General features: G+C 49.1%; 8 protein-coding genes across 8 annotated transcripts; 5 read left to right on the top strand and 3 right to left on the bottom strand.

Moving 5' to 3' along the window:
* Nucleotides 1-452: 452 nt before the first annotated feature.
* FSST1_009496 (uncharacterized protein) lies at nucleotides 453-4,309 on the top strand (the record flags this gene model as incomplete). Its single annotated transcript, XM_083226475.1, has 5 exons — nucleotides 453-1,374; nucleotides 1,429-2,283; nucleotides 2,332-2,560; nucleotides 2,608-2,712; nucleotides 2,761-4,309. The coding sequence occupies 5 exons, from the start codon at nucleotides 453-455 to the stop codon at nucleotides 4,307-4,309; spliced, it is 3,660 nt and encodes a 1,219-aa protein (XP_083085457.1).
* A 595-nt stretch (nucleotides 4,310-4,904) lies between these two features.
* Nucleotides 4,905-5,320, bottom strand: FSST1_009495 (mitochondrial 54S ribosomal protein bL33m; the record flags this gene model as incomplete). The annotated part of the gene is made up of 3 exons (XM_083226474.1): nucleotides 4,905-4,948; nucleotides 5,006-5,122; nucleotides 5,272-5,320. 3 exons carry the CDS (start codon nucleotides 5,318-5,320, stop codon nucleotides 4,905-4,907), a joined length of 210 nt encoding a protein of 69 aa, XP_083085456.1.
* A 2,792-nt stretch (nucleotides 5,321-8,112) lies between these two features.
* FSST1_009494 (pyridoxal phosphate-dependent transferase) lies at nucleotides 8,113-9,606 on the top strand (the record flags this gene model as incomplete). The annotated part of the gene is made up of 2 exons (XM_083226473.1): nucleotides 8,113-8,503; nucleotides 8,555-9,606. 2 exons carry the CDS (start codon nucleotides 8,113-8,115, stop codon nucleotides 9,604-9,606), a joined length of 1,443 nt encoding a protein of 480 aa, XP_083085455.1.
* Nucleotides 9,607-10,290: 684 nt separating this feature from the next.
* Nucleotides 10,291-11,879, bottom strand: FSST1_009493 (proteasome regulatory particle lid subunit RPN7; the record flags this gene model as incomplete). Its single annotated transcript, XM_083226472.1, has 3 exons — nucleotides 10,291-10,489; nucleotides 10,545-11,350; nucleotides 11,421-11,879. The coding sequence occupies 3 exons, from the start codon at nucleotides 11,877-11,879 to the stop codon at nucleotides 10,291-10,293; spliced, it is 1,464 nt and encodes a 487-aa protein (XP_083085454.1).
* Nucleotides 11,880-12,715: 836 nt separating this feature from the next.
* Nucleotides 12,716-14,149, top strand: FSST1_009492 (mRNA (guanine-N7)-methyltransferase; the record flags this gene model as incomplete). The annotated part of the gene is made up of 1 exon (XM_083226471.1): nucleotides 12,716-14,149. One exon carries the CDS (start codon nucleotides 12,716-12,718, stop codon nucleotides 14,147-14,149), a length of 1,434 nt encoding a protein of 477 aa, XP_083085453.1.
* Nucleotides 14,150-14,419: 270 nt separating this feature from the next.
* Nucleotides 14,420-16,412, bottom strand: FSST1_009491 (ERMES complex Ca(2+)-binding regulatory GTPase GEM1; the record flags this gene model as incomplete). The annotated part of the gene is made up of 2 exons (XM_083226470.1): nucleotides 14,420-16,293; nucleotides 16,403-16,412. 2 exons carry the CDS (start codon nucleotides 16,410-16,412, stop codon nucleotides 14,420-14,422), a joined length of 1,884 nt encoding a protein of 627 aa, XP_083085452.1.
* A 1,559-nt stretch (nucleotides 16,413-17,971) lies between these two features.
* Nucleotides 17,972-20,468, top strand: FSST1_009490 (WD40-repeat-containing domain protein; the record flags this gene model as incomplete). The annotated part of the gene is made up of 9 exons (XM_083226469.1): nucleotides 17,972-17,976; nucleotides 18,056-18,192; nucleotides 18,249-18,820; nucleotides 18,874-19,041; nucleotides 19,100-19,485; nucleotides 19,544-19,829; nucleotides 19,936-20,118; nucleotides 20,198-20,273; nucleotides 20,386-20,468. The coding sequence occupies 9 exons, from the start codon at nucleotides 17,972-17,974 to the stop codon at nucleotides 20,466-20,468; spliced, it is 1,896 nt and encodes a 631-aa protein (XP_083085451.1).
* A 4,855-nt stretch (nucleotides 20,469-25,323) lies between these two features.
* On the top strand, nucleotides 25,324-27,294 carry FSST1_009489 (or S-antigen, N-terminal domain-containing protein; the record flags this gene model as incomplete). The annotated part of the gene is made up of 4 exons (XM_083226467.1): nucleotides 25,324-25,388; nucleotides 25,452-25,595; nucleotides 25,661-26,423; nucleotides 26,476-27,294. The coding sequence occupies 4 exons, from the start codon at nucleotides 25,324-25,326 to the stop codon at nucleotides 27,292-27,294; spliced, it is 1,791 nt and encodes a 596-aa protein (XP_083085450.1).
* Between the last annotated feature and the right edge of the window lie 222 nt (nucleotides 27,295-27,516).

Raw genomic sequence — 27,516 nt, 5'->3', positions numbered from 1 at the left:
TAGAATTACGACTACTGTACAAAACAATGGTATCGGCATAAGTTTTTCGTTACTCAAACGACTGCATGTTGTGATGATAGTAGGAAGTGAAGAAAGGCAATGGCTACTCGAATGCGCCGGCTGCTCTTTCCATTCGAAAGAAAATTTACAGACTACTCGCTGGTTATTCCTTACTCTACACACCCACCTTTACCTCACCATGATTGAAAGGGAAGCTGCACAGCGGAAACTTTCTCAACTTGCCAGGCAGAAGGGGCAATGTTGTGGAAAAGGAAGGCTTAACAAACCAGGCAGCATCCTCCTCTCATCCAAAACTCTTCTTCTTCTTCAACAAATCCATTCACTGGAAAACTCTCTCTTCTCTTCATACTCTGTCACATTGGAGTTCTTCACGATCAACCCCATTTTGTTGCTCTGCATAGATCAAGGCCGTCTTGGCCTATGATAAGACAATGTCCGCTTCACCAGCATCAAGGTCTCAGAGCCTGGGCCAAGATACCAACCTAGCATCATTCGGCCATAACAGAAATAATAGAGATTTCGAAAAACTTCACTCCATCATCCCCGACTCTCAAGTGACATCCAACTTGTACGCAAGCCAGATTCCTGTCACATTCAACCACAACGAAGATGATAGAGATTTCGAGAAACTGCCCTCCGTCATCCCTGATTCTCAAGTAACATCCAATGTGTACGCAAGCCAGATTCCCGTCAAACGGTTTTCCGTGTCAAAAGAGGACGTGTCGATATCCAACATCTCTGAGGGTTTCTCCTTTGGTGCAAAGAAACCACCTCGTCCTGGACAGTTTTCTGAACGGCCTAAAATTGACCAGTCTCAGCCAGGTGATGCTTCCAAGTTCTTCAACTCGACGGGCGCTCTTCCGCGCATTTCTCCTCCTAATCCACCACGTCCCCTCAACATACAGATCCCTCCTCCTAGTCCACCACGCGCCCCTAACGTACAGAGTCCTCCTACCAACCCACCACGTCCTACTAACGTACGGATGCCTCGACATCCACCCTTGGATCTACCCGAGATCGGACTAGTTGGGAGACAATCTTCCCCCCAGGATTCTCCTATTCTGTCTCATCGAGATATCTCAGTCTCTCCTAAGCAACAGGAGCGACACTCTCCAAAGTCTCCTCGAGAGGGAACTCCTCGGAAGATTGACGCTGGCCCTGTGTCTTTGTCTGCTGAAAGGTCTGAGATTCCCTGTAGGGATAGGGCTCCTTCTGCTAGACTACACGCGCCACCCTCAAGAACCAAAGCATTCTCAAGCTCTCCACAACCTTCTAGAGTGGTTGAGTCGGCAGGAACACCTCGGCATATACAGGACAAGAGTCGTCTCGAATCTTTCTCGTCTAACGAAAGTGGTAAGATGGAATTAATCACTTCTCGGGGGTTATTCATGCTAACACAGTCATTAGCACGCAATTTTGAGCATCTGAAATTTCCACTTCCACACATTGTCCAGAATGATCCAACTCACCACGGTGTTTCATCTCCGAGTACTTGCGGTGATCTGGAAATGCCTGCTCCGCAATCTCCAAGGACTGCGAGACGAAGTCGTACTTCAGGTGGTTACTGGTCCAGGCAGCCGACTGCAAGATCTGATCACTATAGAGACTCGGAGAAATATCACGATCGCCCGCAATCCAGAGAAAGCAATGTCTCCAGAAAACGATCGTCGAGGCGAAAGGATCGGTCACGAACTACAGTAGATCCTGAGCGAAAGAAGCTTGCTATGCAGAATGTGGCTCAACGCTGGAACGAATGTATCCAGATTTCTGAGGCTGAACGTATCGAGGCAGCCAAAGAGATTGCCCGCCTTGAGGATGAGGTTCACAGTGCAGAAGAAGCCTTGGAGATGTCAAGGCAGCTCATCTCTGAGAAAGACGCCGCAATTCAAGAGCTAACGGATCTTCACAAAAGTCAGGAAGAAGAAGGGTCTCTGATCGAAAAAGAAAGTCAGAAGCTTCTGAACGAGGTCGAATCTCTGCGTTCAGATCTTGCCAAATCCTACGAAGACAAAGCAGCGATTCATGAAAAATATCGCAAGAATCGAGCCAAGCTCAACGAAGCCATCACTGAACAACAAGATCTTTTCAATCGATCCCGTGCCCGCTGCGAGGAAATCGCGGAATTGCAGAAGGACAGAGAGAAACGTGATATAGATGCCAAAGCCGTCGAGTTGGCTCTTGAGGCTAGTCGAAAGAAACGTGAGGAGCTTAAGAGCTGTGTCGAGCAATTTCGAGCTGAGACAGAACAAGAGGTTCAGAAAAGTAAGAGTTCATTCCTTTGAGCGAACACACTGACTAATTATGTCCAAGAAAACCACGCCATCGAGAAGCTGAAGACGAAGCTTGAGCATCAGCAACAAGAACTCATTCGCGAGAGGGCAGCAGCCAGTGAACTTCAAAAACAGCTTGAAACGGAATCAACTCTGACAGATATGGTCAAAAACATCCATTCTGATCTTTCTACCCTGAAAGAAAATAGTAACAAACACAACGAACGAAGTCAGAATCAAGACAGAGCGGCTAAATGCCTTTCCGAAAAGTAAGCTGCTGTTACACTTACTACCAGAAAATCTGTTAACAGCCCAGACTCGATCGCATAAGCGACCACCTGAATTCACACATCGAGGGACAGATTACAAATGGAGACGTCAAATCAATGCTGGAGAACTTGGAAGCAAACATCATTACTCGGTATGCATTCCTACATATCCTCCAGCTCTTCCACTAAAGATGTTCTAGCTTGGCGTCGGAAATATACAGTGTTATCTCGTCACAGACAAATGCAGCAAAGACTGCTGCGTGTTTTCATGAAACTGTCCACGGCCACTTCGAAAAACTACATAATAACATGGCCGAACAGCAAAGCACCCAGTCTAAAACCCAGCGGTGGTTCGAAGAAAATCGACGGGTGTTCGTCGACTATCTAGACGCCATATCTACCAAGACTGTCGAAACTCAAAGGGCTTGCGAAGAATTGAAGAACAACTGGGTCGACTTTTCTGAAAGTAACTCCATCTGGAGAGATAGCTTCAAGGACAATTTGCACAACGAGATCATCCAACAACTTGAGAATCGAGAGTCAAAGATTATTAAGCTTGAAGAGACGCTGCAACAGGTTTCTCTTGAATGGTCTCGGAAGCTTGAAGGTATGAGATCATCTATGCTCGAAAACGACCAACAGTCCGAGAAAGGTTTACAAGGGGCCATCCGTGAGGTCAGAGAGACTCTCGACAAACGGTTTCAGGAGCAAAGTGTTGCATCCCAGAACGACATCTCCAAATCGGAAGCCATCCGCTCCACGATAGAAACGCACCTTGAGCAAGTCCGACGGCAACTGGAATCGGTTTCATCAGGCGATCCCGAGTCCCAACTTCTACGCGAGGCGTTGCTTGAGGAACGCAAAAAGACTTCTGGCCTACAAGAACATCTTATCAAATTACAAAGCGATGCTGGCACCAGCAGTGAACTTTGTCGAAGAGAACGCGAGGACTTCAAGGCTATGGAGACACTCAAGAGTCAGCTAGAAAGCATGAGTGTACGAATGCCTCGTGTGGAAAACCTGAACACCACATTCAACAAAATGATTGACCTCAATCAGATACTACAATCAACGGCTTCCTACTTGAGCAAAGAACACAATTGGGTCAGGGACGAGTTAGCTGCCAGACTGCAGACCATCACTCCCAACGAGTCACAGGAGAGCGAAGTCGGAACTGAGTCGAGTTACTTCCAGGAGCAGCGTTCTGAGGAGCCACGCCCTGGCCTCCAGACACAGGATATTGGCGGAAAACGCTCCAACAATCTCAGTGATGTTCTAACACTCGATGTCCATACTCAAGGAGAGAGATATCGCCGCAGGGTTGTCGTCGCCAGTCCTGCAATCGAAGAATCGTTGCCAGCTCCTCCACTTTCAATTGCACAAGAGCAACAAAGGCGCCGAGAGCCCAGTGTTGCGCGGCCCATCCTACGACCAGCAGCTGCATCAACGAAAGAGGCCGATCCTCTCGGGACTGCCTTGAATCACGACCAATACAATCGGCCTGTAATGGCCAGAGCGAGCTCGGCTGCGAGCGGCACCAACCCAGCTATGATCGAACAAGTTCGCACAGGTTTGATGCCAAGAATGGGGAAATGGGATTTGCCCTCCATAGAGGACTTTACTAACGAGTCTGTCTTGGATGATACGGATGGAACCAAGCCAAGCAAAAAACGTCTCACATATGCCGATGAAGGAAATGACACTGCTCCTACTGCGAAAAGGATCAAATCAGAAAGTCAAGCTGAATAAGGAGACGGCACATAAGCCACAGCTACTTCAAGCACACATATACCTCAAGAAGCAATGCGACTCATATACTTAACACAGAAACAGACAAGGCGGGACATGAGGGGCCAATATTGCACGATTCTACCAATCTTCAGTCGACCAAAAATTTGAGCATATTATATGTTTACCAACCCCAGAAGAGGAACAGGCAGGCACGCCTATGGAGCGGCCAATGATGATTCAGTTTGGTGATTTGAAGGAGGCAATTTGTGGACGGTGATGGGATGTGATTTGCTCCGTGGTCTGTAATTAACCGATAGACATAACTCAAATACAAAATGCACAGAAGTATTGGGATCTGATCGTTAAATTCAGTGGCATGTCAGTGCAGCCATGTCGTGAGGATATAGTTGTAATCTATGTTGTACATGTTGAGTCGCATCTGTAGAGCGAGGATCCCGGGGCCCAAACTCCAGCAATTCTCTTTTGTGTAGTGTTACATGGCGCGTAAGTGATGCGGCCGTCGAGAGAGCTATTCTTAGCTCAAGCAAGAGATGGAGGAGTCGAAATTCTTGTATCGATAAGGTATCGTCGAACGAAACTGGGTGGGCGGCGTTCATTTCCTCTTTTTAGTCTCGAGGAACAAGACCTTCTTGCGCACTACAATTAAGTACATTAGCTAGTTGTTCAGAGTGTTATGGATTCGTATGGTCGTACCGATGGGATCATATTTCAACATGCTCATCATGGGTGCGGTTCTAGGACGCTTGAAAGTGTAGAAGAACCCAGTCATGGCCATGGAAACGAGGCGCGCATGCACCAAACGAGCCTTGGCTATAGAGGAATTAAGTCAGTAAGAGGTTTTTCTGGTGAATAAATGCGCCACTGAAGCATCTGGAAATCATGCATACCCTTCTTTGCCATGATGATTGACGATGATCTGATGGCTTGATCTTCCTATACCTCAGACGCTGTGAACGTACATAGGAAATTTACGGATCCAACGACGTTGGTCGGAACCCGGGAAAACATGACACCGCTACTATAGGGTGACCCATGTCCAGATCTCGGTGAGTAAGTTCGCTGGAATTCTCACCGGGAGGGATTGATTGACGCTTTGATCGACCAATTGGAAGCTGCATATTTGTTACCTTATCTGCATGTTAGTAGTAGTTATCGGTACATGATGCAGAGATCCAACACAGTTTCAGCAAGGATACCTAAACGTGTATAGATCCGAGACCGGTGCACTTTATTGTTGAACCCTTGTACAGCGTGTTACCAGGCACGATATCGGTCGGGCGATTTCTCTTCTCTTATAAAGCGGTATAAAGAGCTAAAACATTGTAATCACCCTTTATTTTCCAGGAGTTATTTGTAGATTGTACGACACCATCAGTAGTTACATGTTGATTTACCCGCCGCGGCTGACATACCTAATCTCAGCTCCTACACCCCCAACAAACAACATTTCCCCCCTCATTAGGCTGGACAATAATTTACCTTGACTCCGCGCTCAGCACAACTGTGTTTCTTAGGCTCTTCATCGCTGTACGGCATCGCTTGTTGTGTCGGGTGTCATTTGCGCAAATCTTCGAGTTCTACTCAGTCATCAACTGCCTGACTTGGCCGCCGTGGGAATAAGCGAGACGAGGCTTTGACGATCCGATATCAACTGTCAACTTTCCACTCTGAGTTGTCGCTTGGTTTATCTGGCCATACAACAAAATAACTTTTGTTTCTCGAGGTAGGCTTTCAGATTTCACTTTCTTCAAATTTTGTGGATATTCATTCTTCAGAGTCACTTTCTGGCAGTGCTCACTTATACTCTTTCAACTGCCGGTTTCAGCGACTAACTCATCTCTGTGTTCAGCCTCTCAGATCCCCGCGCCTCCACAGCTCCAGCCGTGAAACAGTATAAGACAAGGCAAGAAGATCGACTATGTTGTCACGTCGAACTCCCGTGGCATCAGTCCGTCTCGGACAAACGCTGCGATGCCAGCCGCTTCTAAACTCGTCGCGAGTGACTCTCAGTGCCGAGACAAATGAGTCTGCTATCAGTGGACAGAGCCCCGCTATCTCAGGTACGTTTTGTCACAAGAGAGCTTCCATTGTGGATGATGGAAGACTTTTCTGTGTACATTTTTTATTCCCTCAACCAACCAAATTCTTTATTTCCAATCTGTACATCTGCAGGGCCGGTCCGGTCCCGTTAAAGCATGCCCCCCGCAGAGCAAGATGCTCTTCAATAGAGGCAAAGAGAGAAAGTTTATCTGATACCAATTAACAAATCTGGCGCAAGGCGAGACGTTCTATTGGATCTCTTATAAACCCTTCCTATTTCTTATGTAACTGCAAGCGCTGTACCCCTTGTTCCTTTTTTCTTTTTCGAAAGTCATTCTCAGCTGCCTTTTTACATTTTATACTCGAGCAAGACCCGAAAATCGGTGTTGTAGCCCCGAGCTAAACTCCGGGATGGTCTCGGAAGCTTCCAGTATCGGTCATGTTCTCGGGATGCTCCGAAGGGTTTCTTTCGGACAAAGTGACCGAAGACGATACCATTCAATGTATCATGAATTTGATGTGGCTGCAGTCATATGAGCTATCAGCTTTCCGCTATCATGCGGAATCAATATCTGCTGCTGAGTCTGAGCCTGAGACTCCGAGTTTGTGTCTGTGTCTTCCGGGGTCCCGGCTCCGGCCCTTGGAATCCCCAAATCTGCCCCCCATTTTCCATGTTGGAGGCACCAAACCAACATACCCTGGCTGCATAGACTACCCACGCACTCTCTATCCCTCTCCACGTTCCCCCCCAAAGCGTCATCCGTCAGTTGACTGGGCTGAACTAAGCTGAGGCAAATACAATTTGTCCAGTCTTTCCGTCATGGACATTTTCCTGCGCCCCCCGGATTCCTGCCCGTTGAAAGTCAGGCAATTTACAGGGCATCATGCGCTGATTTTGGGGAACCCCCGTCACTTTCTGACCTACCTACCTACACTACGTACCTACATCTTGAGGCTTTTGTCAGTACAAGAGCACTGGGGATACACTACTGAGGCTATGACCATGACCATGACCCATGCATCCACCCCGGGTCTCCATCCGCCCCCCAGACGTGGACGTGTTTGCGATGTCGATGTGCTTGTCTGAGTGGGTAACGAAGGGTTTCGGCCTTCTCTAGCCTTTGATTTCCTCTTCTTTTTGCCTTGGTACATGGGCATTGTACCATGTGCCCGCATGAGTTTAGTCAATGGATGGGTGCTTTCTATCTGTCTTGCCTATATGGGCGTGTCCCATTAGTTTTTTCTCTTACTCTATCTCTCTTGCTCTAATATTTGTATCCGGCTCTGCCCTCGTCTTTTTTATTTCTTCTTCTTCAGTTCACGATACCCTTCTGACACTTACACCTGTACTTATACACAAGTGTTGTCTTGGCGTATTAGCCTTCTCCAGTGTATGCCTCTCTCTTTCTCATTCTCTTACACACACCGGGTTCACCATCCTTGTCTCATCCCTCTTTCCCCTTGACACGGGCTTCAGCTCAGGCCTCAAAGCATTGACGTTTTTACTTAATTTGGATACTGTTACAAACTGTACAGTAGTACAGTACGACCAGTTCTTGCTAACATTTGGCTTTTTTTAAACATATATAGTTGGTCCCCGTGCTTGGAGTAAATCTATTACTACCGCATCTACCCCACGACCCTTACTCGCCTCGACTTGTACCCCGCCAAAAAGTTCTACTGCTCGTCACCCCCACTACAACAACTACAAATACAACCTACACCTACAGACCTCATCTTTTTCGACATATTTTGCCAAAATGAGATTGACTACCGAGAATATCAACCAGCGCGTTGTCGCCGCTAAGTATGCCGTCCGTGGCGAACTTGCTGTCAAGTCCGAGGAGTACCGGGCCAAGATCGCGAAGGGCGATACCGGCGACCTTCCTTTTAAAGAGGTTATTTCTGCCAATATTGGCAACCCTCAGCAGCTCGACCAGAAGCCCATCACCTTCTTCCGACAGGTCGCCAGTCTTCTCGAGAACCCCATCCTGCTCGAGAACGAGGAGGCCCTTACCAAGCACTTTGGCTACAAGACCGATGTCATTGAGCGCGCCAAGTTCCTCCTGAGCAAGATTGGATCCGTTGGTGCCTACAGCGCCAGCACTGGTGTTCCTGCTATCCGCGATAGCATCGCAGAGTTTATTGAGCGTTAGTTGTACCGTCTTTAGATGTATATGATGTCTTGCTAACCACTCCCAGGTCGCGATGGCTTCCCTGCTGACCCCGATCACATTTACCTGTCCGCTGGTGCCTCTTCCGGTGTCAACACTCTCCTTAACGTTATCTGCGCCTCTCCTAAGACCGGTATCCTTATCCCTATTCCTCAGTACCCTCTTTACACCGCCACCCTGTCTCTCCTTGACGCCACCGCTGTTCCCTACCTGCTCGACGAGTCAAGGAACTGGGGTACTGATGTCGATACTATCCGCGCTTCTTACGAGAAGGCCAAGGCCGACGGCGTTGATGTTCGCTGTATCGTCATCATCAACCCTGGTAACCCCACTGGTGCTTCCCTCCCTGAGGAGGACATCCGCGCCGTCCTCGAGTTTGCCAACCAGGAGAACCTAGTCGTTATGGCTGATGAGGTTTACCAGACAAACGTCTTTGTCGGCAAGTTCCACAGCTTCAAGCAGGTCCTCTGCAAGCTCCAGAAGGAGAACCCTGGCAAGTTTGACGGTCTCGAGCTCGCCTCTCTTCACAGTGTCTCCAAGGGTATGGTTGGCGAGTGTGGCCACCGTGGTGGTTACTTCGAGCTTGTCAACTTCGACGCCGATGTCGAGGCCCACATCTACAAGTTCATCTCCATCATGCTCTGTGCCCCCGTTATCGGCCAGTGCATCGTCGAGTTAATGGTCAACCCTCCCAAGCAGGGTCAGCCTTCATACGAGCTTTACAAGAAGGAGTACGACGGTATCTTCTCAGGTCTTCAAGAGCGCGCCACCGCCCTGCACAAGGCTTTCTCCCAGATGGAGGGAGTCGAGTGCGCCGAGCCCCAAGGTTCCATGTACCTCTTCCCTACCATTAACCTTCCTGAGAAGGCCACCGAGGCTGCCAAGGCAGAGGGCCGAACCCCTGATGAGTTCTACTGTATGCGCCTCCTCGAGGCTACCGGTATCTGCGTCGTTCCCGGTTCCGGTTTCGGTCAGAAGGAGAACACCCTCCACTTCCGAACAACATTCCTCGCTCCCGGTACCGAGTGGGTTGGCAGCATCGTCAAGTTCCACAAGGAGTTCCTCGACAAGTACCGATGAAGCAACAACATCGATCAGAAGGAGTTGTGATATCGGGAAAATGCCCCACTGCATCTATCGCGGGCCCGATCCTGTGGCGGGGTCCCCAGAGGAGTTTCAACGGTGCGGAGCCGAAGATTCGGCACTGCGCTGTGACATGACCCACGGTGTGCGGATGAGAGAGAAGAAAATAAGGCGTCGTTCGACGAGAAATTGCATTGCATTGTTTAGCGTACTAGTCAGTATTGGATAGACAGAAGTTCACCAATCTAGCATTTTTATGATATGTAAAACCGGGACCAATTTGGAAAGTGTATCAGAACTCAATTCTGGGGTATAGACACACCATGCTGTCATGTTGCTGATCTTTCGATGTCTGTTACCCTTGTCTGCATGCGCAGGTACAAAGGAGCAATAGCTGGGGTAATCCGATTCTCGTTTCTATAACATCATCCAACGCACATGCGACTAACTCCACAGTTGTCACCTCGGTGTGGATGGGGGTAAACATCAGACCACTTTTGGTGCCTCACCGGGACCCAGCCAAATCTATTACCGCAATGGCCTGTCTAATTTATATCATACAGTCAAGCAAATAGGTAAAGGCATGGGATTCGTCTTCTTCTAACCCATTTCCTCCCCCACTGCGTTGTCTTTCTTGGCATGACATTACCAAATACCAGCTTCCTCATCCGTCTCGCACATTTATGCTCTCTCGCTACCCCTCAGCCGCACAGCCTGGCCGTACTTTTGTAGCTTTGTAATGAGCTGATCGCCCTGTCGCACGACGTCTTGGTATTGCTTGTTCTTGTCATCGGGGCGGTTGGTCTCGATAACACCCTTGCCTGTCACGCGGTCGATGGTGCAAGGGATACGACCAGCAGCAATGAAGCGGGCGAGGTCACTAGATCGGTAGAATTAGCTTGTGTTTGTGCATGTGATAGTGGATAGTAGCATACCGGTCGAGGAAGTCAACAGTAACACCAAAGTCGTTGGCCATGCTCTCAAGGCCGACAACACGATAGCTTTGCAAGAGCTGCTGGTAAGCGCGAAGTCGCATCTCCCGGATGAACCAGTTCTTGTGCTCGTGAAGGTAGCGATCCTGGTTCAGGAACGTCTCCTCAACGTTGGCCAGAGAAGTGAAGAAGGCCTTGTAGTCGCCCTTGTACAAGCTGCTGACGAGCAAGGCCAAGGGGCTAAAGTCAATGGCCATCTCGGCTTCGGGCTGATCAGTGCTTGAGCCCAGTGTGGTCAGGTTCACGGCAGCGGTGGCCGTCTTAGGTGCCTTCGTGCCGGCAGTGTCATCAGCACCTGGGCCGGCACTGATAGCGCCGCTAAGAGCTAGCAGCTTGTCTTCGCCATCACCAAGAATTGCCTTGATCTCTGGTGCGTCAACAACCTTTGACTTGAAATCGACTCGCTTGAGGGAGACCGAACCAGCGAGAACGGAATACACAACGAGGTTGGAGTAGGTGCAGAGCTCGTAACTGGTGAAAGTAGAAAGAGAGTCGAGGAGCAACGGCGCAGCGAGGTTGTAGGATCGAACGGTGAGCAGGTGCAGGCCTTCGTAGGCCTTGAGGCGGTTGCGGCGGTCCCAGTCACCGCCTGTATCGACAAGTCCCCTGGCGCGCTCAACATGCTTCTTTACGAGAGGCTTGTCGCCATAAAACAAGCCCATGCGTATTATAGCAAGGACTAGGTCGATCTTGGTACCGAGGATACCCGTCTTTTCGAAGAGGCTCTCATAGGCGGCGATAGCCTTATCCTGTAGGGGTATTAGCACAGAGAGCTCGAATTGCTACCAGGCCATAAAGATCTGGGAGGAATAGACATGCCTTATCTCCCACTCGAGCCCAGAATTCTGCTCGCTTGCCTTGGGCGGCCATGACCTCAGTATCTCCAGCTTGCTCTACAGCGTCATCCTCCTCTTTCTGGATCTCTTGTAGCTCACGGTCATTGTCCTCTGTCAGCTGGTTGTAAAGACCCTCATCCCAGGGGAGACTGATGTTGGCAGCAGCAGGCTTGGTGGCGATCATTCCAACAAGGCTCGACTTCCTGCTAAGTGGTCGGCCGGGAGCAGAAGCGCCGCCCTCGCCAACCGTGTTGAGGACGCCATCGAGAGGGTGAGCAAGATATCGGTAAAGGGGAGCCATCTTGTCCTGGGCGATGGCATCTTGGAGGGCCTTGACAGCAGCTTGTTGCGCATTCTTAGTAGCGTAGCCGTTTGTGAGGGTAAAGACATGCTGCGAAAGAGGCAGCAATGGCCATTTGGCGTACTGGGGGTCGGAACCCATGATGACGGTGGTGGGTGGTCGTCGAGTATGTGTCTAGTTTAATGCGCAGAAAGCGATATCGGGTGAAGCTTTGTGGCTCGCTGGGTGTGACGGTATTTACTGTTGATTGTTGGTGATGTTGTTGTGTTTGGAGATGGATGACGAGAGAAGCTCAGAGATAGGTCAGTAGAGCTTGGTGTTGTATGGCATGGGCAATGGCAGGCAATTGGATGGCAAGGCGACTGTGGAGTGAGTGGCCCGGGCGGTTGTTGCAAGGCTCCAGCGGGACACGCACTGATTGATGTTAGTACCTTGACTGGTACGTACCGAGTTCAGAAGATGTATTAACAAACCACTAGCTGAATATCATGAAATATTCATACCAATTTGTTTGACAGTTCCATTGCCTTTCTAGAATTACCTAGTCAAGTTACACAATGTTATACTGTCAATTTGTAACTCAATCTTTTGATGCAACCTCCCTTTGACGTTCAGGGTTCCCGTTGGTGATTTAATGTGCCGTATATTAGCACACCTTGCCAATTGAGAACACACAGTTGATATCACTTAAGTGAAAGAGTGATATGTTGAGTATGAGAAAACCAGTGAAGTTACTATCAAATATTTGACAAGACCGCAAAGCATTGAAAATCACCCATCGTTGTGAACAAATCGCCAAGCCGAATCACTGCAGGGTAGATGCATGGCCCAAGCGCCTACAGGATAAAGTTGAGATTAGATAAGTTCTTGAGGACTTCACATCTCACCCTCCAATCCTCAAACTTCAACTTTACATTCGAAATTGCAATACCGAGAGCTCGACGGTGGTAGAAATCTCGTCGGAAAGAACCTCCAAAATGGTCAGAGACTCGGATCGCGCCGAAGATTATGAGCGCAGCGGCCGTAAACGCCGTGCCAATGACGAACCGCAAGACGATCTCCCCCAGCCATACAATGCCAAGTCGCTTCAACCAGCAAAGCGACGCGCCCTCTCTCCTTCCGAACAGCCCCGGAAGTTGAAGCGTCCTGGTGCGCGCGCGCGTATCTCAGAAGCCGAGCGAGAAGCTATCCGACAGCGCCAGCTCGACAGAGAACGAGAGGCTGCGGCGGACGACGCTGCCGAAGCTGAACAAGAGAGAATTCGAAACAACAGCGATCTCGTGCGACAACACTACAACAATGTACCGGAGCGCGGTCGCGACTGGAGAACGAGGGATAGCAAGATCAAGGGATTGCGCGTTTTCAACAATTGGATCAAGAGTTGCATCATTCAACGATATTCACCTGACGAAGATCATACCCCTGGTTCGCGCGAGGCTGGACGCTCTAGTGGTAAAGATCTACTTGTACTCGATATGGGATGTGGAAAGGGCGGTGACCTTAATAAATGGCAGCAGGCTCCTCAACCGATTCAACTCTACGTTGGTCTGGACCCGGCTGACGTGAGTATCGAACAAGCTCGCGATCGCTACAGAACTTTGGGCAGTCGTGGAGGACGAGGAGGACGAGGAGGTCACCGACGACCGGCGCCCCGCCTGTTTGATGCTCGTTTCCACGTCAAGGATTGTTTTGGCGACACCATTGAGAATCTTGACATCATCCAGCAAGTCGGCTTTGACCCTTCACCCATGAACCGCCGAGGCTTCGACGTTGTCAGTATGATGTTTTCCATGCACTACGCTTTCGAATCCGAAAAGAACGCGCGCAACATGCTCCGCAACGTTGCCGGAGCACTTAAGAAAGGAGGTCGATTCATTGGCTGCATCCCAAACTCTGATGTTCTGGGCGAGCGAGTCCGCAAATTCAATGAAGAGGCTGCTGCTAAGCGTGTAGCCAAGGAAGAAGCAGAGAAGAACGGCGACGGCTCAACAACCCCGCAACAGACAGAGCCTGAGGATGGCGAACTGGAAGAGGGCGAGGAGGAGCCAACGGCTGAATGGGGCAACTCTATCTATCGAGTGCGCTTCCCTGACAAGACACCAGATGATGGTGTGTTCCGACCTGCATACGGTTGGAAATACAACTTCTTCCTGGACGAGGCTGTGGAAGAGGTTCCTGAGTATGTCGTACCGTGGGAGGCTTTCCGCGCTCTTGCCGAAGAATTCAATCTCGAACTTCAGTTCCACCGCACGTTTCCTGAGATCTGGGAGGCTGAGAAGGATGACCGAGAGTTAGGCCCTCTGAGCGAGCGTATGGGCGTACGTGAGCGTGGCGGTGGCCCCTTGCTCGTATCTGATGAAGAAATGGAAGCTGCTAGCTTCTACGTCGGCTTTTGCTTCTACAAGGTCTAATCTCTTGTACCGGTATAGGAAACGGCATTATGGATTTGGCGTTAGGGAGCTTGTCATGTTATATATATAAGAGGGGTCGCATTGTACTAAGAGCCTATCAAAAGAAGAAAAGATGATGTTATTACATTTATTTGTGACCAAGCTTATCATTGGAACTGGGTATCATTTTCTTTGTAAATGGGAAATAGAACTCCTTCTCATGCAATTTATAAGTGACTTCAACAAAACCATGACCCATGCATCCGACTGTATCCAAGCTTGCTGTTGCAATTAAAAAGCGTTGGTTGCGCGCCGCCAGATTGTCAATGCAGCAACACCCGCACACGCTGTGGCCCCAAGTGCGATATACAGGCTCGTTCTATCGGGCCCTTCTTCACTGCTCTTAGGAAACGCAGTGCTAGGGTTTGTAGCAGCATCTGCGTAGGCTACAAAAAGCTCGCTGATACTGCCCCAAGTGACACTGACATGCAGTGGGAGGCTCATGTTAAGAGAAGAGGTGTACTGATCTGGCTGAAGTTCGCAACGTTGGTTGGTTTTATCCTTGTCGGCCTTGAGTGCGGTGTAGATAGAGGGAAGCTCATCAAGGTACGGGTACTTCTTTCGCAAGTCAACAATATGAGAGAACGAGTCAGGGTCCGATGAGTCGTATGCGTAGCAAATGAGATCGCAGGCGTCTATTTTGGCACGGTTCTCGAGGATTGCAGGTTCGAGTTCACCAAGCTCCTCCAAGATAAGATAGACTTGCTTTCCTCCAGGCAACTCAACACTGTTTACTGCGCGGCGGGGTTTGATGGTCGGATGGTACAGACCATAAAAGGGTCGGTTGAGGAACGAGTCCAGGAGAGCAGATTTTCCTGCACCTGATGCACCAACAACGTAGCAGAGCACTACATTTCGCTCGACTCGGCCAAGACGACTTCTCCTCTTGCGAGGCTTTGTGATCTTGAGTGCAGCGGTAATGGAGTCCTTTGGATTTGAAGGCTCAAACCCAAGGTAGGCAAGGTATTCGATTGTAGTCTTGGGTTCAATGAAAGTCGTCATGCTCCACTGAGCAAGCCAACCCTGCAGAGTAACGTGGCCAGCCTCGTTTCTCACAGTTGAGGATGGGAACGACGAATCAGTCCAAGAACTAGGCGGTCCCGGAGCTGGGGCAAATAGAGCCTCCAGTTCCTCATCATTCAGGCCGCCATCGTTATCCTTGTCAAAGGTCAGGAACAGGTCTACAAAGAACCTATAACCAGCAGGACTCAGTTCAGCAGACGAGTATTCTGGGACCTCAAACTTTGGCCGGATAAACTTATCTTCAAGGCTCAGACTGTCGGTATAGTGAAACTTTCGAAGAATGATCCAAATAGTCTCATGGCGTCCCTTCTCAGCATAAAGCTTGTTCAGTTGCAGAAATCCTGGCAGGTTAATTCCTTTCTCCATATCAGAGGCAGGCAACGATTTTGAGATGCTGAGCTTGATGTTGTCCAGATCGTCAGTAGTTAGGGGTTTATCGAAACAACGGGCTTGAAAGTCTCGCATTTCCTGCTCATTGAGATGGCCGTCCTGGTCTTTGTCGCAGAGGTAGAAGATGCGCTTTAAAGCATTGATACACAAGGGCTTGAGATGACCTTCCTTGTAATCGAATAGAGGAGCGATTGGGTGGGTGACGGCCTTTTGGCAAAGGAAGAATACTTCGTTCACGTTTCGATGGTCGCGGGCGCTGGTACGGATGCAGGAGTCTACCTCGCGAAACTCGGCCATGACAGGTAACAGTTCCTCTTCAACTACCTGCGGTGTGGTACCCTGGCCGACCAGATCGGATTTGTTGGCGCATAACACGACGGGAACGTTGACACCTAAGGATCGGAAATACGGCATCCAAAACAGTGCTACCCTTTCATAGCTGTAGTGGTCTGCGTAAACAAGAAGGATGACATTGCACTTTCGAATCTCTTTTCGCAACGTCGTCCGGTCTTGTGGGCGGGCTGAGGTATCGACGATGGTAGTCGAGACATTTTCAGGCGTACCGATGCTCGGTGGGATGGTGATTTGAGGAAGGACGGGCTGAATCTTGTTGTTGACAAACTGATCTTTGACGAGAGAGGCGATGAGGCTGGATTTACCAGTGCTCTCGTCGCCGCAGACACAGATCCTAACTGCACAAGGGAGGTTAGTCATTGGTTTGGGTTTCTTATTATTATGGTTGTCGAGTAATGATTTGGCAAGGGTCGGAGGTATATGATGATGATTATAGGGCGTTCGTACCAGTGGACATGATGGAGATATTATTGGAGTTTTTGGTCCGAGTATGTCGTCATTAAGGTTCCATACCCAAGAGGGGACTGTGGTCTGCTGATATCGTGGGTTCGGTCGTCGATCGTGGGGAATGAATCGTAGTGGACAGTGGCAGCGGCGTTGGGGTAGTGGTAAAGGGAAAAGTGTTGAGGAACAATGACAATTGTGTAAATATATTAAAGAGAAGAAGAACTTGATAGAAGCAAGATGGTGGAAGAGGATTGATTATCAGGTGCAGATCTATCAGACCATGTTTCAGTTGAAAATGGAAACAATACAGCACAGCAGTGTAATGCAATGCAATGCAAGACAAGACAAGACAAGGTAAATAGTGCAGGCGTCAAGAACACAAGTAGATGCAGCTAACTCAGGACAGGTACAGAGCTAGGATGGTTGTGGTTGAAAGCAGAAAAGAAGTGTTGCGACGAGCAAGGATTGGGCGGTTTTGGGGACGATCAATTAAAGATGCGTCCCTGCCCGCCTTCTGAAAGTTTGGTGTGTTGTCATGTGTGGAACCAACCACTGTCGCTTCACAACTCACCGCACGAGCCTGAATATACAGGGAATAAAACACTCCACACTCATCTTTCTTGTAATATCTCTGGATGGACCTGTAATTGAAGTTGGGCGCTTATTCGAATCATTATATGACTTGATTTTATATTTAGCCTAAGACCAAGTTCAGGTTAGTAGTCATTCACACTACATTGCTTCGTTCAGTAATCTTGATAGGGTTCCCGTCCCTGTTGAAGCCTTAACACCACATTGAATCCGCTTGAATTACACGTCACTCCATTGAGAGGCCAGGAACATGTTTGTTGGATGCAATTGAAGGTTTATAAACCATGATAGCTTCCAACCACTGCCCAGATACTCGGAGTATCCGTCGTATGTAGACCAGTGACCAATCAATGCAAACACACCATGAAATTCCCTCCTCGGCAGTAAAATATATAAAGCTCAAGATGTTTGGGGGTATCGGTTCTCTGCACCGAGCGATACGCCATTTCTTAGCCCGAAAACCCGGGCCATTGAAGCAGTCAACGAAAGCCATTCCGAAAGATCGACGGCAGATAGAAAAGAGTCCAGGTCGTATCGCGTCAACATTTATGTCACCTCCACGTTGACTTCTGGAACCCTGCCCGTTGATAGCGCTTTCCCCAGTTCTTACCCCACACTATCGTCTGCGCCTTCCTGCGCGCATAGTCCGATCCAGGTCCAACATCCGCTGCTCAAATACTCCTCGGCTGTTCCCTCCCAGCCTCATACTACAAGTCAATTCACCACCAGTCCGATATCTCACTAGAAGTATCTACCCCGGGGGTCTCTCTTCCCACCTTTGTGACGTACAGCACCTTCCAATTTCGACTCGGATCTGCTGTGCCTCTCAACCGTTCAGCCACCTCTGCCTCTGGGTATCCGACCTCTTCACCGAACAACTAAATATCGCGATATCTTCATTCGACCAGAGCCGGCTCAGCCCGAACTGAATCGACAATAGATCAAATTTGACATAAGAACAGTGCTTATACTCCCGTCATGTTGTACGTATAATATCCCGACTGCGCACATGCTCTTGCGACCACTTTGCGCCTGACACAAACTGACGCCATGAGATTCCAGTGTTCTACCTCCCCCGCCGCGGTATCCCACCATGGGGCCATATGGCGCCGGTGGAATACACCCTGTACCTATGATAGAGACAAACAATACGTTGTCAAACCCAACCGGCCCCGAGTGGCAGTTTTTAGTCGGAGAAGGTAACATTTCTGCCTGGCGCCGGGTCATCTGGACAGACATTGACAGAGAACGACAGGAACATACACACTGAAAGAAGACTTACATCTTGCGACACCTCCTCCCCATCCTTCCGAAGCTACCGTCCCGAACCCGAACCCTCTATCGACCCTTCCCCAGCCTGCCAGCGCTGGTACCTCAGTTTCCCTCATCGCTCTCGAAAGTCGACCGGCCCCGAACTTCTTATACAAAGGCCTCTCGTCCACTACCCTTGCTTTGAGTGGTGCTCCGTCGAGTATTCAGGAGCACCCTAATGAGGGTCGCTACTCTGCCGAGGGAGGTGTGGCCAGCGAGGATGGTCGAACTGGCTCGACTAGTGATGCTGCCGCTGCCTCAGCATCCATAACCATAGGATCGGCACCTGCTTTTGGCGAAGGCAACGCTCTACTTACTCAGGCACCAACCAAGGATGTGAATAAGAAGAGGAAGCCCAAGAACAACATGACCAAGAGCAATTCCTCTTTTATTTCACGCGTCATCGTCAACGAGAGCCTCTCCAAGAAGCTTACAGAGCGACCAAACGATGGTATTTTTGCATTTGCTAATATTAACCGTGCCTTCCAATGGCTTGATATGTCATCCTCTTCAAAAGTGCGTCCAACCACGAATCCAGTTAGTCTCACACACACTGATATCCTGAGCAGCAAGACTATCTTACCAAAATCCTTTTCACAAAAGCGCATTGTTTATGCCATGACGTAAATGTCCACACCAAGAGCGTTTCGCACCTGGATGTCATCATGGGCTTCTCTACTGGCGAAGTTATCTGGTGGGAGCCAATCTCACAACGCTATACTCGACTAAACAAAAACGTGAGAAAGCACTCAAGATTCCGAGATATGCCGTATAAACTGCTGACACCAATGATAGGGGGCTATCAATGGAACGCCAGTGGCAGCAATCCGATGGATCCCTGGCTCTGAAAACCTATTCTTGGCTGCTCACATGGATGGGTCGCTCGTGGTTTACGACAAGGAGAAAGAAGATGCTCAGTTTAACCCAGAAGAGGAGGCAGTAAACGGAATGGCAAACGGGGCCAGTGGCGAGTCGCTGGACGCCAACAACATTGGAACTCATCACAATACCATCCGTATCAACAAGTCCGTCCACTCTAAAAACCAAAAGGCCAACCCAGTTGCCGCTTGGAAATTATCCAACCATCGAATCAATGCTTTCTCATTCTCACCAGATAACCGACACTTGGCGGTGGTCTCAGAGGATGGTACGCTAAGGATCATTGATTATCTGAAGGAGGAGTATGAATCCCAATATCTTATACACACGGCTTGGAAAGCTTATCTGACTGGTTTACAGGCTCCTCGACGTTTTCTACTCCTATTATGGCGGGCTCACATGTGTTTGCTGGTCTCCAGATGGCCAATACGTGCTGACTGGTGGCCAAGATGACTTGATATCTATCTGGTCACTATCAGAATCAGCGCTAGTGGCCAGATGTCAGGGACACCAGTCTTGGGTGTCAGCCGTTGCCTTTGACCCTTGGAGATGTGACGAACGAAACTACCGATTTGGTAGTGTAGGAGAAGATGGACGCCTGTGTCTGTGGGACTTTAGTGTTGGCATGCTTCACCGACCCAAAGCGGTATGTGCCACTATCCTCATTAAGCCTGAAGGGAAGCGTGTTATTACACTGCCACTTTCCGACAAGTATGATGCCTCAAGAGAATATGTAAGCTGACAATATGTAGCAATCTGTGAGACACCGCGGATCGATTTCGTCACGCTATACGGCGTTGCAGAGGGCTGAGACGGCCACCACATCTAACTCGCGCCTACGATCTAATTCTAACCTTGATACCGAAGATGAAGAGATGGCCATCGCACACCCTGTTGAGCCACGAGCTAGAATTCCAATGCTTCCCCCCGTTCTCGTAAGTACTGATAGGACCAGACGATATGTGATGGGATTTGGTTTGGAGATCTTGCAAGCTAACTGTGAGATAAAAACAGAACAAATCAATCGACACGCACCCAGTGTGTTGGTTGGACTTCACAGAAGATGCTATTATCACGAGCTGCAAGTCCGGTGAGTAACTATCAACAAACTATTCTTATCGATCTGCCGGACCGGCAACACTATCGGTGATGAACGATCGCTTGTTCCTGACATGCGCTGACATGTGAAATTCTGAAAATAGGACATATGAGAACGTGGTTGCGACCTGGATCGGAGCTTGCGGCACAGACCAAGGGAGCAGATGCCCCGGCAGCAGCGTCATAACGAGCGGGTCCATAACGAGCGATAACACTCTCGTGAAATTTGATTGAGATGGAGGCGACGACGAATTGGAGTTCACGGCGACATTTTCATATTTGACAGCAACACGCTCGTATAAGAGCAATTGTTTTTGGAGGCAAGGGGGTGTCCGTTATCGTTTCAATCATTGGTCGCTTTCAGGTTACGTATTGAGTTTGACGTTGAAATCGTATTAGGAACAGAAATAGGAAACCCACTTCAAGTCTTGGCTATTTGACAAGTTTCCAGCCCTTGTCGTCAACAAATTGTGTCTCCAAGGCAGCTAACAAATTTGCTCAGGCGCGGCTGGGATAGTCGAAGAGTCATATAGGTCTCGGGAATCCGTTTTTGGGCACCCAGGAAAAAGACCAAGTCGGTCCTATCGACCAAACGTCTCCGTTGAGCCCACATGGCGACCGGAGGCTCTTCGGTGAGCAACAAGCTGCCGTGTTTGAGGTCCACTATAGCTGCAGGACCCTGATTTTAAGCGTTTGGTTTTTTCTGTTCCTAGAGATATCAGTGGATAACAGCTAGCGCACGTAACGATTACATACATCCAATTGCGGCATGTTTTGAGATAAGCAAGGAATGGATGTGCGAGGAGGCTGAACCTACTCGAGCACGTACCAAGGTCGAAGAGATGTGAAGGCTGTGATAGTATAACGAGGGAGGATTTGGAGCTCGCAAACTGTCATTCTATATGATATCCCTAATGTATACAGAATACATAAACATCTACATATGCTGTAATACTACGATTTCGTTCATCCAATTGCATAGCTTAGTCAATGAAGTAGATTCTGCTACGACGAACGACAAATCGCTGCCCTGTCCAATTTGTGTATCGTGCACTTCACACTTGACTAGACTAATGCAAGCTTATACGCCCGTTACGACCGGGTGTCATCTACCGAATCGACGCGCGCCTGTGCGTCAAGCAAGGATCAGGCCTTATGAAAGCCTAGGAGGCTGAAAAGTGTTGTTGGAACCTCAGAGCCTCTTCAGACACGAGAAATCCCGATATCAGATTACATGTGGCTGGCTGGATCAGAGCCAGTCGTTGCTTGTAATCCTTGCAAATCGGGAAAAGGAGAGAGGGGCCACTCAGTCCACTAACACGGCCGATACCGAACCAGACGTGATAGACAGGGGCAGGATAGACCATCAGGCGGTGGCTTGTCTGATGGTGTGTGCTGGATGTTGGACACCGCCTGTAGGAGGATGTGTCGATATAACCCGATAGGGTAGAGTATGAGGAACAAAGAGATGGAGGCGCCGTTGGCGAATAAAACAGATATAAACATTGTGCATGATAATCGCGAACTAATATGAGCATGTATCATGAAGTCTTCTGCTTTACACGTTTGACAGAAAGTAAACAAATCGCTGGGGCTAACTTTCGCAATCATGATACCATGATGTAGTCTGATCTTGTAAGTGAACCACGAGTGTCGGAGAATTGTCTTCGATTATTTGGCACTGAGATTGTATCAATCGTGTTTTTAGCGTCAAGGACTTTCAACTGGCTGGAAGCCTCAACCAACCAACCAAGAGCATGCTCCAAATTTCGTGCTTTGATAGTAGGCGACTGTATCACACAGGGCTGACTGTCTGTCAATAATGGGTCCTGGCGACTAAGTTTCCGATCGAACGGCCCGGTTTTCGAGAATGAAAGCCCTCAACAAAAAGATCAGTGGATTCGTTTGTTTCTAGTCAAGTTTGAAGTAGTTAAGCGAGTAAAGGTTGTCTCACAGTTGTAATTTCAAGAAACGTCGTACGTATACGGATACATGGCGACCCGGATCCCTTTTGGAATGTTTCTTCGTATATGTCGGTGTAGAAATGGTGTATCTCCGGCCAATTTCTTCAAAGAGTAAGTACCTAGGTATATGTAGTAGTCGGAAATTGAGGCTGTCCAGATATGGCACCGCCACAGGTGTACAAAGAACCGAGTTCTGTTAGAGCAGAGGAAAATTGTATCATGAAGCGGTGGTGCCTAATAAGCAATCAGGTTCATGAATGGTGGAAACTCTCTTAAGCCGGATTTTCCTTTGTGCTCTCTCGGTGCTTTGGTACGGCACGGTGCCATCCTAGTTGCCGGTGACGGGTGCTTGTTTGATGGAGAAGAGTCAAATAGAAGGGGCCAGTTTACGTACGACTAGGTTGTCGTGAGTTGTACAGAGTACGGGAGGTAGAATGGAGCCTGGCCAGACCGTCTGTTTGAGAGGCACGGCTCTTGGTATAGGCGCAGCAGACGAGACTGTGTTTGCTGCCAGCCCCGAACCGAGGATATTGAGAACGTTTGAAGGATTGTCGCGGGGAAACAATCCTAGAACATGTAGCCATGGTCTGACCGGCTAAAGGTAAAACCTGGTTTCTGCCTTTGCTGGCATAATCCTGATGGCCGAGTTCTAGACATCAGTGACCCCCACTCGATACCGTCAGACGAGTATCAATCTCAGTGAGATTCTAGGCCAGGGCCAACTGATCCAGACTCGCCTTTCCCGATTAAAGATATACCTCAGGTGAATCCTGCATGTGCTGCAGCAATAGTCTCGTGGCCCCCAACGCTGAAACCCCCATATTCTGCACCCGCCGTGCACAAGAATCATATGATGATCAGACACAATGGAGGGACACAAAAGATCTGCTTAACAGCAGCACAAATGTATACTCTAATAGCTTGAGAAAATCGATGAACAATTCTTGGCTACAGTTAGTCGAGCCAAGAGCCCCATCTCTCGATAAGCAGCGAAACGATAGCGAATATTCGAAGAGAAAGTCCGTGTTATGGCCGTGCGCAACAACAACGTGCCTGGCATGTTGCACTGGATTGGGAAAGAATCAAAAGACTAGACTAAAATGGTGGAGCCGCAAGAATGTGAGATCTTTTGAAATCCGAGTCATAACCAAGTTTGATACCTTCCGGACCTGATTCTCCATGATTTCCGTAGGTCGCCATTTAAAGTCCGTTCTTGCTCTCGGGAGCTTATCGAGGAAGCCATGATCAATGATGATGGTTCAGAATACAGGAACGTTGGAAGCAATCGTTGTGGCTGTGAATGTGATTGTGGCTGTAAGTGCTTTCCATGCATGATACCTCTTTCATCATTAAGTTATGCACAAAAGGTTAAAAGGTTTTCTTATCGTCATCTTACTCAGACCAACACTCAAAACCGTTTCTTCGTCATCATCATCCATTAGCTACATTTGTAAAGTCATTCCTGTTTGTCGTCCCGATAACTCCAAAATGCAAACTTGGTGTTGTGGTACCTTGTTTATGTACCTTTTCTCGGCGTTTCGGCGGTAGAAGCACAGTCGCTCGGTACAGCGTTTGAAACTGCAGGGCAAAAGCTTCGATCTGGCTTCGATGCCACGAATCGTCCCGACTCATGCAACAGCGAACCAGCCTCAATGCGTCGGCCGGCGCCTCCGCCCCACCTACCCTTGCGCGCGCAACATGACATGGCCTTGATCGATACTATCAATCACTCATCAGCCAAGCCAGTAGCACAGTCTCTTGCGTGCTTCGGCCTAAAACACGTCGACTCTCGCTAACAAGACAAAACGGCCGAGACGATTTACGCGCAACAAGGCCCTCTTATCTGCAGCAACAGATTACACTACTGTTCCTTGATCCGTTTCAATCTGTGTACGGATACAAGGCAATTTCACAGTTTTCGCCGTAAATATCCGTTTCGACTGCCGGCCCGTCATCATCCGACTTCCATTTGATGTACCATTCGCAACCTCCCGGGCACGTACGATACACGCGATACATGATACATGGGACTTGCAGCTAGATGCAGGGCTGTCCTATCTCGACCTGTTATTGCTGTCGCAGCCAATGCCTTTCCTGCGTCGATTGCGCCATAATACCATGACCGTATGCCCGGCTTTTGCAACGGGAACTGTTGTGCACAAGACTGACCTGACTGAACTTCTTCAACAGGGCAGAGAGACCCCTGCAATCACTTATCACTACCTAAACGGGACTGGATCATGCCCTAAACTTGGGCAATACAGGGGTGATATCACTGAACTGATTGACTGACATTACTGTTGTGCCAATGGGGTAAACTGTTTGGCTGGTCATGATCAAAGCCAGATGCGAGCATCAGGTGTCATGCAAATCGCTTCGGTTTGCTCTCTTTGACGTCCCGTTCCTATTCTCCATGTTTCTTGTCATACGCATCTGGAAGCATCGTCGTGGTCCACACCACTATTAAAGGAAAGTCCATTACCGCCTCCAATCGAGACCCTGTTTGACCTTAGTCTTTTCCGCTACCTTCGCCTGCCGCCTCTCTAAACTTATCCTAGTTATTCACAACTTTTTTCTCTCTCCCCTGCTACGTTTGTCTGGATGTCAAATCTTTAGTGAGACTGACACGGTGGGCGTCTTATCAGAACAAGACCCTCTTTTCTACTTTTGTCGCAATCCTGACTCCACCAGACGCCGCGCCGCTTGATCTGCTCTGCTTTGCGCTATCGACCCTCGCCTCCCATTGAATGGAAGTTCCATTTTCCTATATCCTTGCTTAACCTGATCCTCGTAGTTTTTGGCTTTTCCTGATCTCGCAGCCCCACTCAAGTTTTCTAGAGGCTGTATCGTATCCACAACGTCCCGTCGACTCGTGCGTGGCTTGGGCTGCTGTAACTCGTCACTCATGCACTTGACTTGGTCGTGAATCTAAATAAAAGCGTTCCATCTCCTCCAATTTATTCTCTCGTCCCTTCTAGTTCCCTTTCTCGGCAGTTTCTCATCCAATCCATTTTGAACCCTTTACACTTTGCTGCTCTGCAGCAAACCACAGCCACTTATACGACAAACATCGTCGCCATGCCGTCCTTTAAACCCTTCGCCTCAGTGACTGGGCGAAACTCTTATAGTCTTTTTGACATTCGGTACGTACATACTCACCACCACAGCCAAATCAGAACCGAATACTGACTGAACTTGTTATCCAGCTTGGACAGCGATTTTATCGTTTTTCGAGGAAGCGACCATGAATCCTCTGGACAGATCCTCAAGGGCACATTAGTCTTGTGTCTTCAGTCATCACTCAAGATTGAAGATGTCCGACTGAGACTCGTTGGAACTCTACGCCATGTGTAAGTTTGAAAATCCATACCTGTAAGCCAACACCTTCTTCGAACCAGTAACTAACATGTAACAGCTGGGCTGACCCTAGAGGAACCGCTCCGGGCGTTTCGGGACAAAAGGTTGACAAGACGACAACGATCCTCGAGCACCGATGGGCGCCTTTCATTGGCACACACGGTAAAAGCATGACGCTCCCCGCCGGCAACTACGAATGGCCTTTCGAGTACATGCTCCCAGGCAACATGGCTGAAAGTGTCGAGGGAATTCCCGAGGCATCCATTACTTACAGACTGAGGGCGACTGTCGGACGCGGAAAGCTGGCATACGATCTACACGCAAACAAGCACCTCCGAATAATCCGAACACTAGAACCCGGTGCCTTAGAACTTCTGCACGCCATGAGCGTGGAGAACATCTGGCCCAACAAGGTTGATTACTCAATTATCATTCCTCAAAAGGCTGTGGTCTTCGGAGGGTTAGTCACGATGGAGATGCGATTTACACCTCTTCTCAAGGGTCTCGAATTGGGAGATATCACAGCAAGGTTAATGGAGGTCCGTGAATGCTACGTTCAAGGATCTTCTTCTGGTCACAGCACAAGGGAGCACCGAACAGAACGCGAGGTAGCACTGTGGAAGTTTGCAGCGTCGAGGGAAGAGCATTGGCAAGACATGATCGAGGACACTGGCCAAGAAGGCTGGGCGTTGACCAAGAAGCTTAACCTTCCCAAGAGATTGCGCCAGTGCATTCAAGATTTGAACCATCACGGTATCAAGGTCCGACACAAAATTAAGCTGACCGTTGCTCTCTGCAACCCTGATGGTCACATTTCCGAGGTAAGTTCTTATTTAAGAGTTGTATCGTCGGATTTACTAACATATCCTTCAGCTTCGAGCAACACTACCAGTATCCATCTTTATCTCTCCCAACATGCCCCTCGATGAAGAGGGCAACCTGGTCGACCAGTCACCAACCACACCCAACAACGAGCGAGAACTTTCCACTATTGCCCCTCCCGGATATGGCGAGCACGTCCTCGACCAGCTATATGAAAATGTCGATGTCAGCGGTTTCCAGACGCCTGGATTCCAATCAGGCGTCAGCAGTCCTTTCTACGCACAGTCGCGAGCTGGCTCGAACGAAAACCTTGCAGCACTCGCACACAGTCGACCTGTTGCACCAGCAGCACTGTCATCCCGACTGGCCAATGTCTCACTAGATCCCTCTCAGCGAACATCTTCGTATACATCATTGCACTCAGCAGGCTCACCAGGGTTCATGTCCCCCACTTCAGCACCCCAGTACCAAGCTCCGCGATCGGAGCCCGCGACTGCCGCGCTCACCAGGACGAACAGCTCTGAAGATTCATCACGGCACTCGGCAGAACATATTGACCTCGACGCCACTGATTTGGCTGAACTGAGCAAGGTTCCCAGTTACCAGACAGCTGTCAAGACCCCAGCTCGCTCGCGCGCTGGCACTGGCGATTTACTTTTGCCTGATTATCAAACAGCGCTTAGCGCTCCTCGAACACCCCCTGCAACTGACCTCACGCCGGATCCTCTGGGCACAATCTCGGAGGATCAGGACGGTGAGGATCACACTCAACATATCTCACGGCCAGCCAGCTGGATCTCTGGTGGACGTGCTTACACTGATGACCTTGCATCATATCGAAGGTCACAGAACCGTAACCAGGTTTTCTAAACGAGTGCCTAGCTTTCTCTCCTGCTGGAGGAACACTCAATTATGTGTCAAATATTTATGGGTATGAACAATAGGTCAAGGGACCTGGACGGCGTTGGTATATTTGTTTTCATTTGGAAATGTATTATGGGAACTATAGACATGGCGTATCTCTGATGGCGAGCTATTTGACTCGAAGATTTCAGCGCGATAGTTATGAACAGAACAAAGCGCAGGGAAGAC

This window comes from Fusarium sambucinum, chromosome II, assembly GCF_050947815.1.
Source record: "Fusarium sambucinum isolate potato_lamoka chromosome II, whole genome shotgun sequence".
NCBI classification, from domain to species: domain Eukaryota; kingdom Fungi; phylum Ascomycota; class Sordariomycetes; order Hypocreales; family Nectriaceae; genus Fusarium; species Fusarium sambucinum.
Note: the sequence above shows the minus strand (reverse complement) of the source record. Positions and strands in the feature narration are given on the sequence as shown.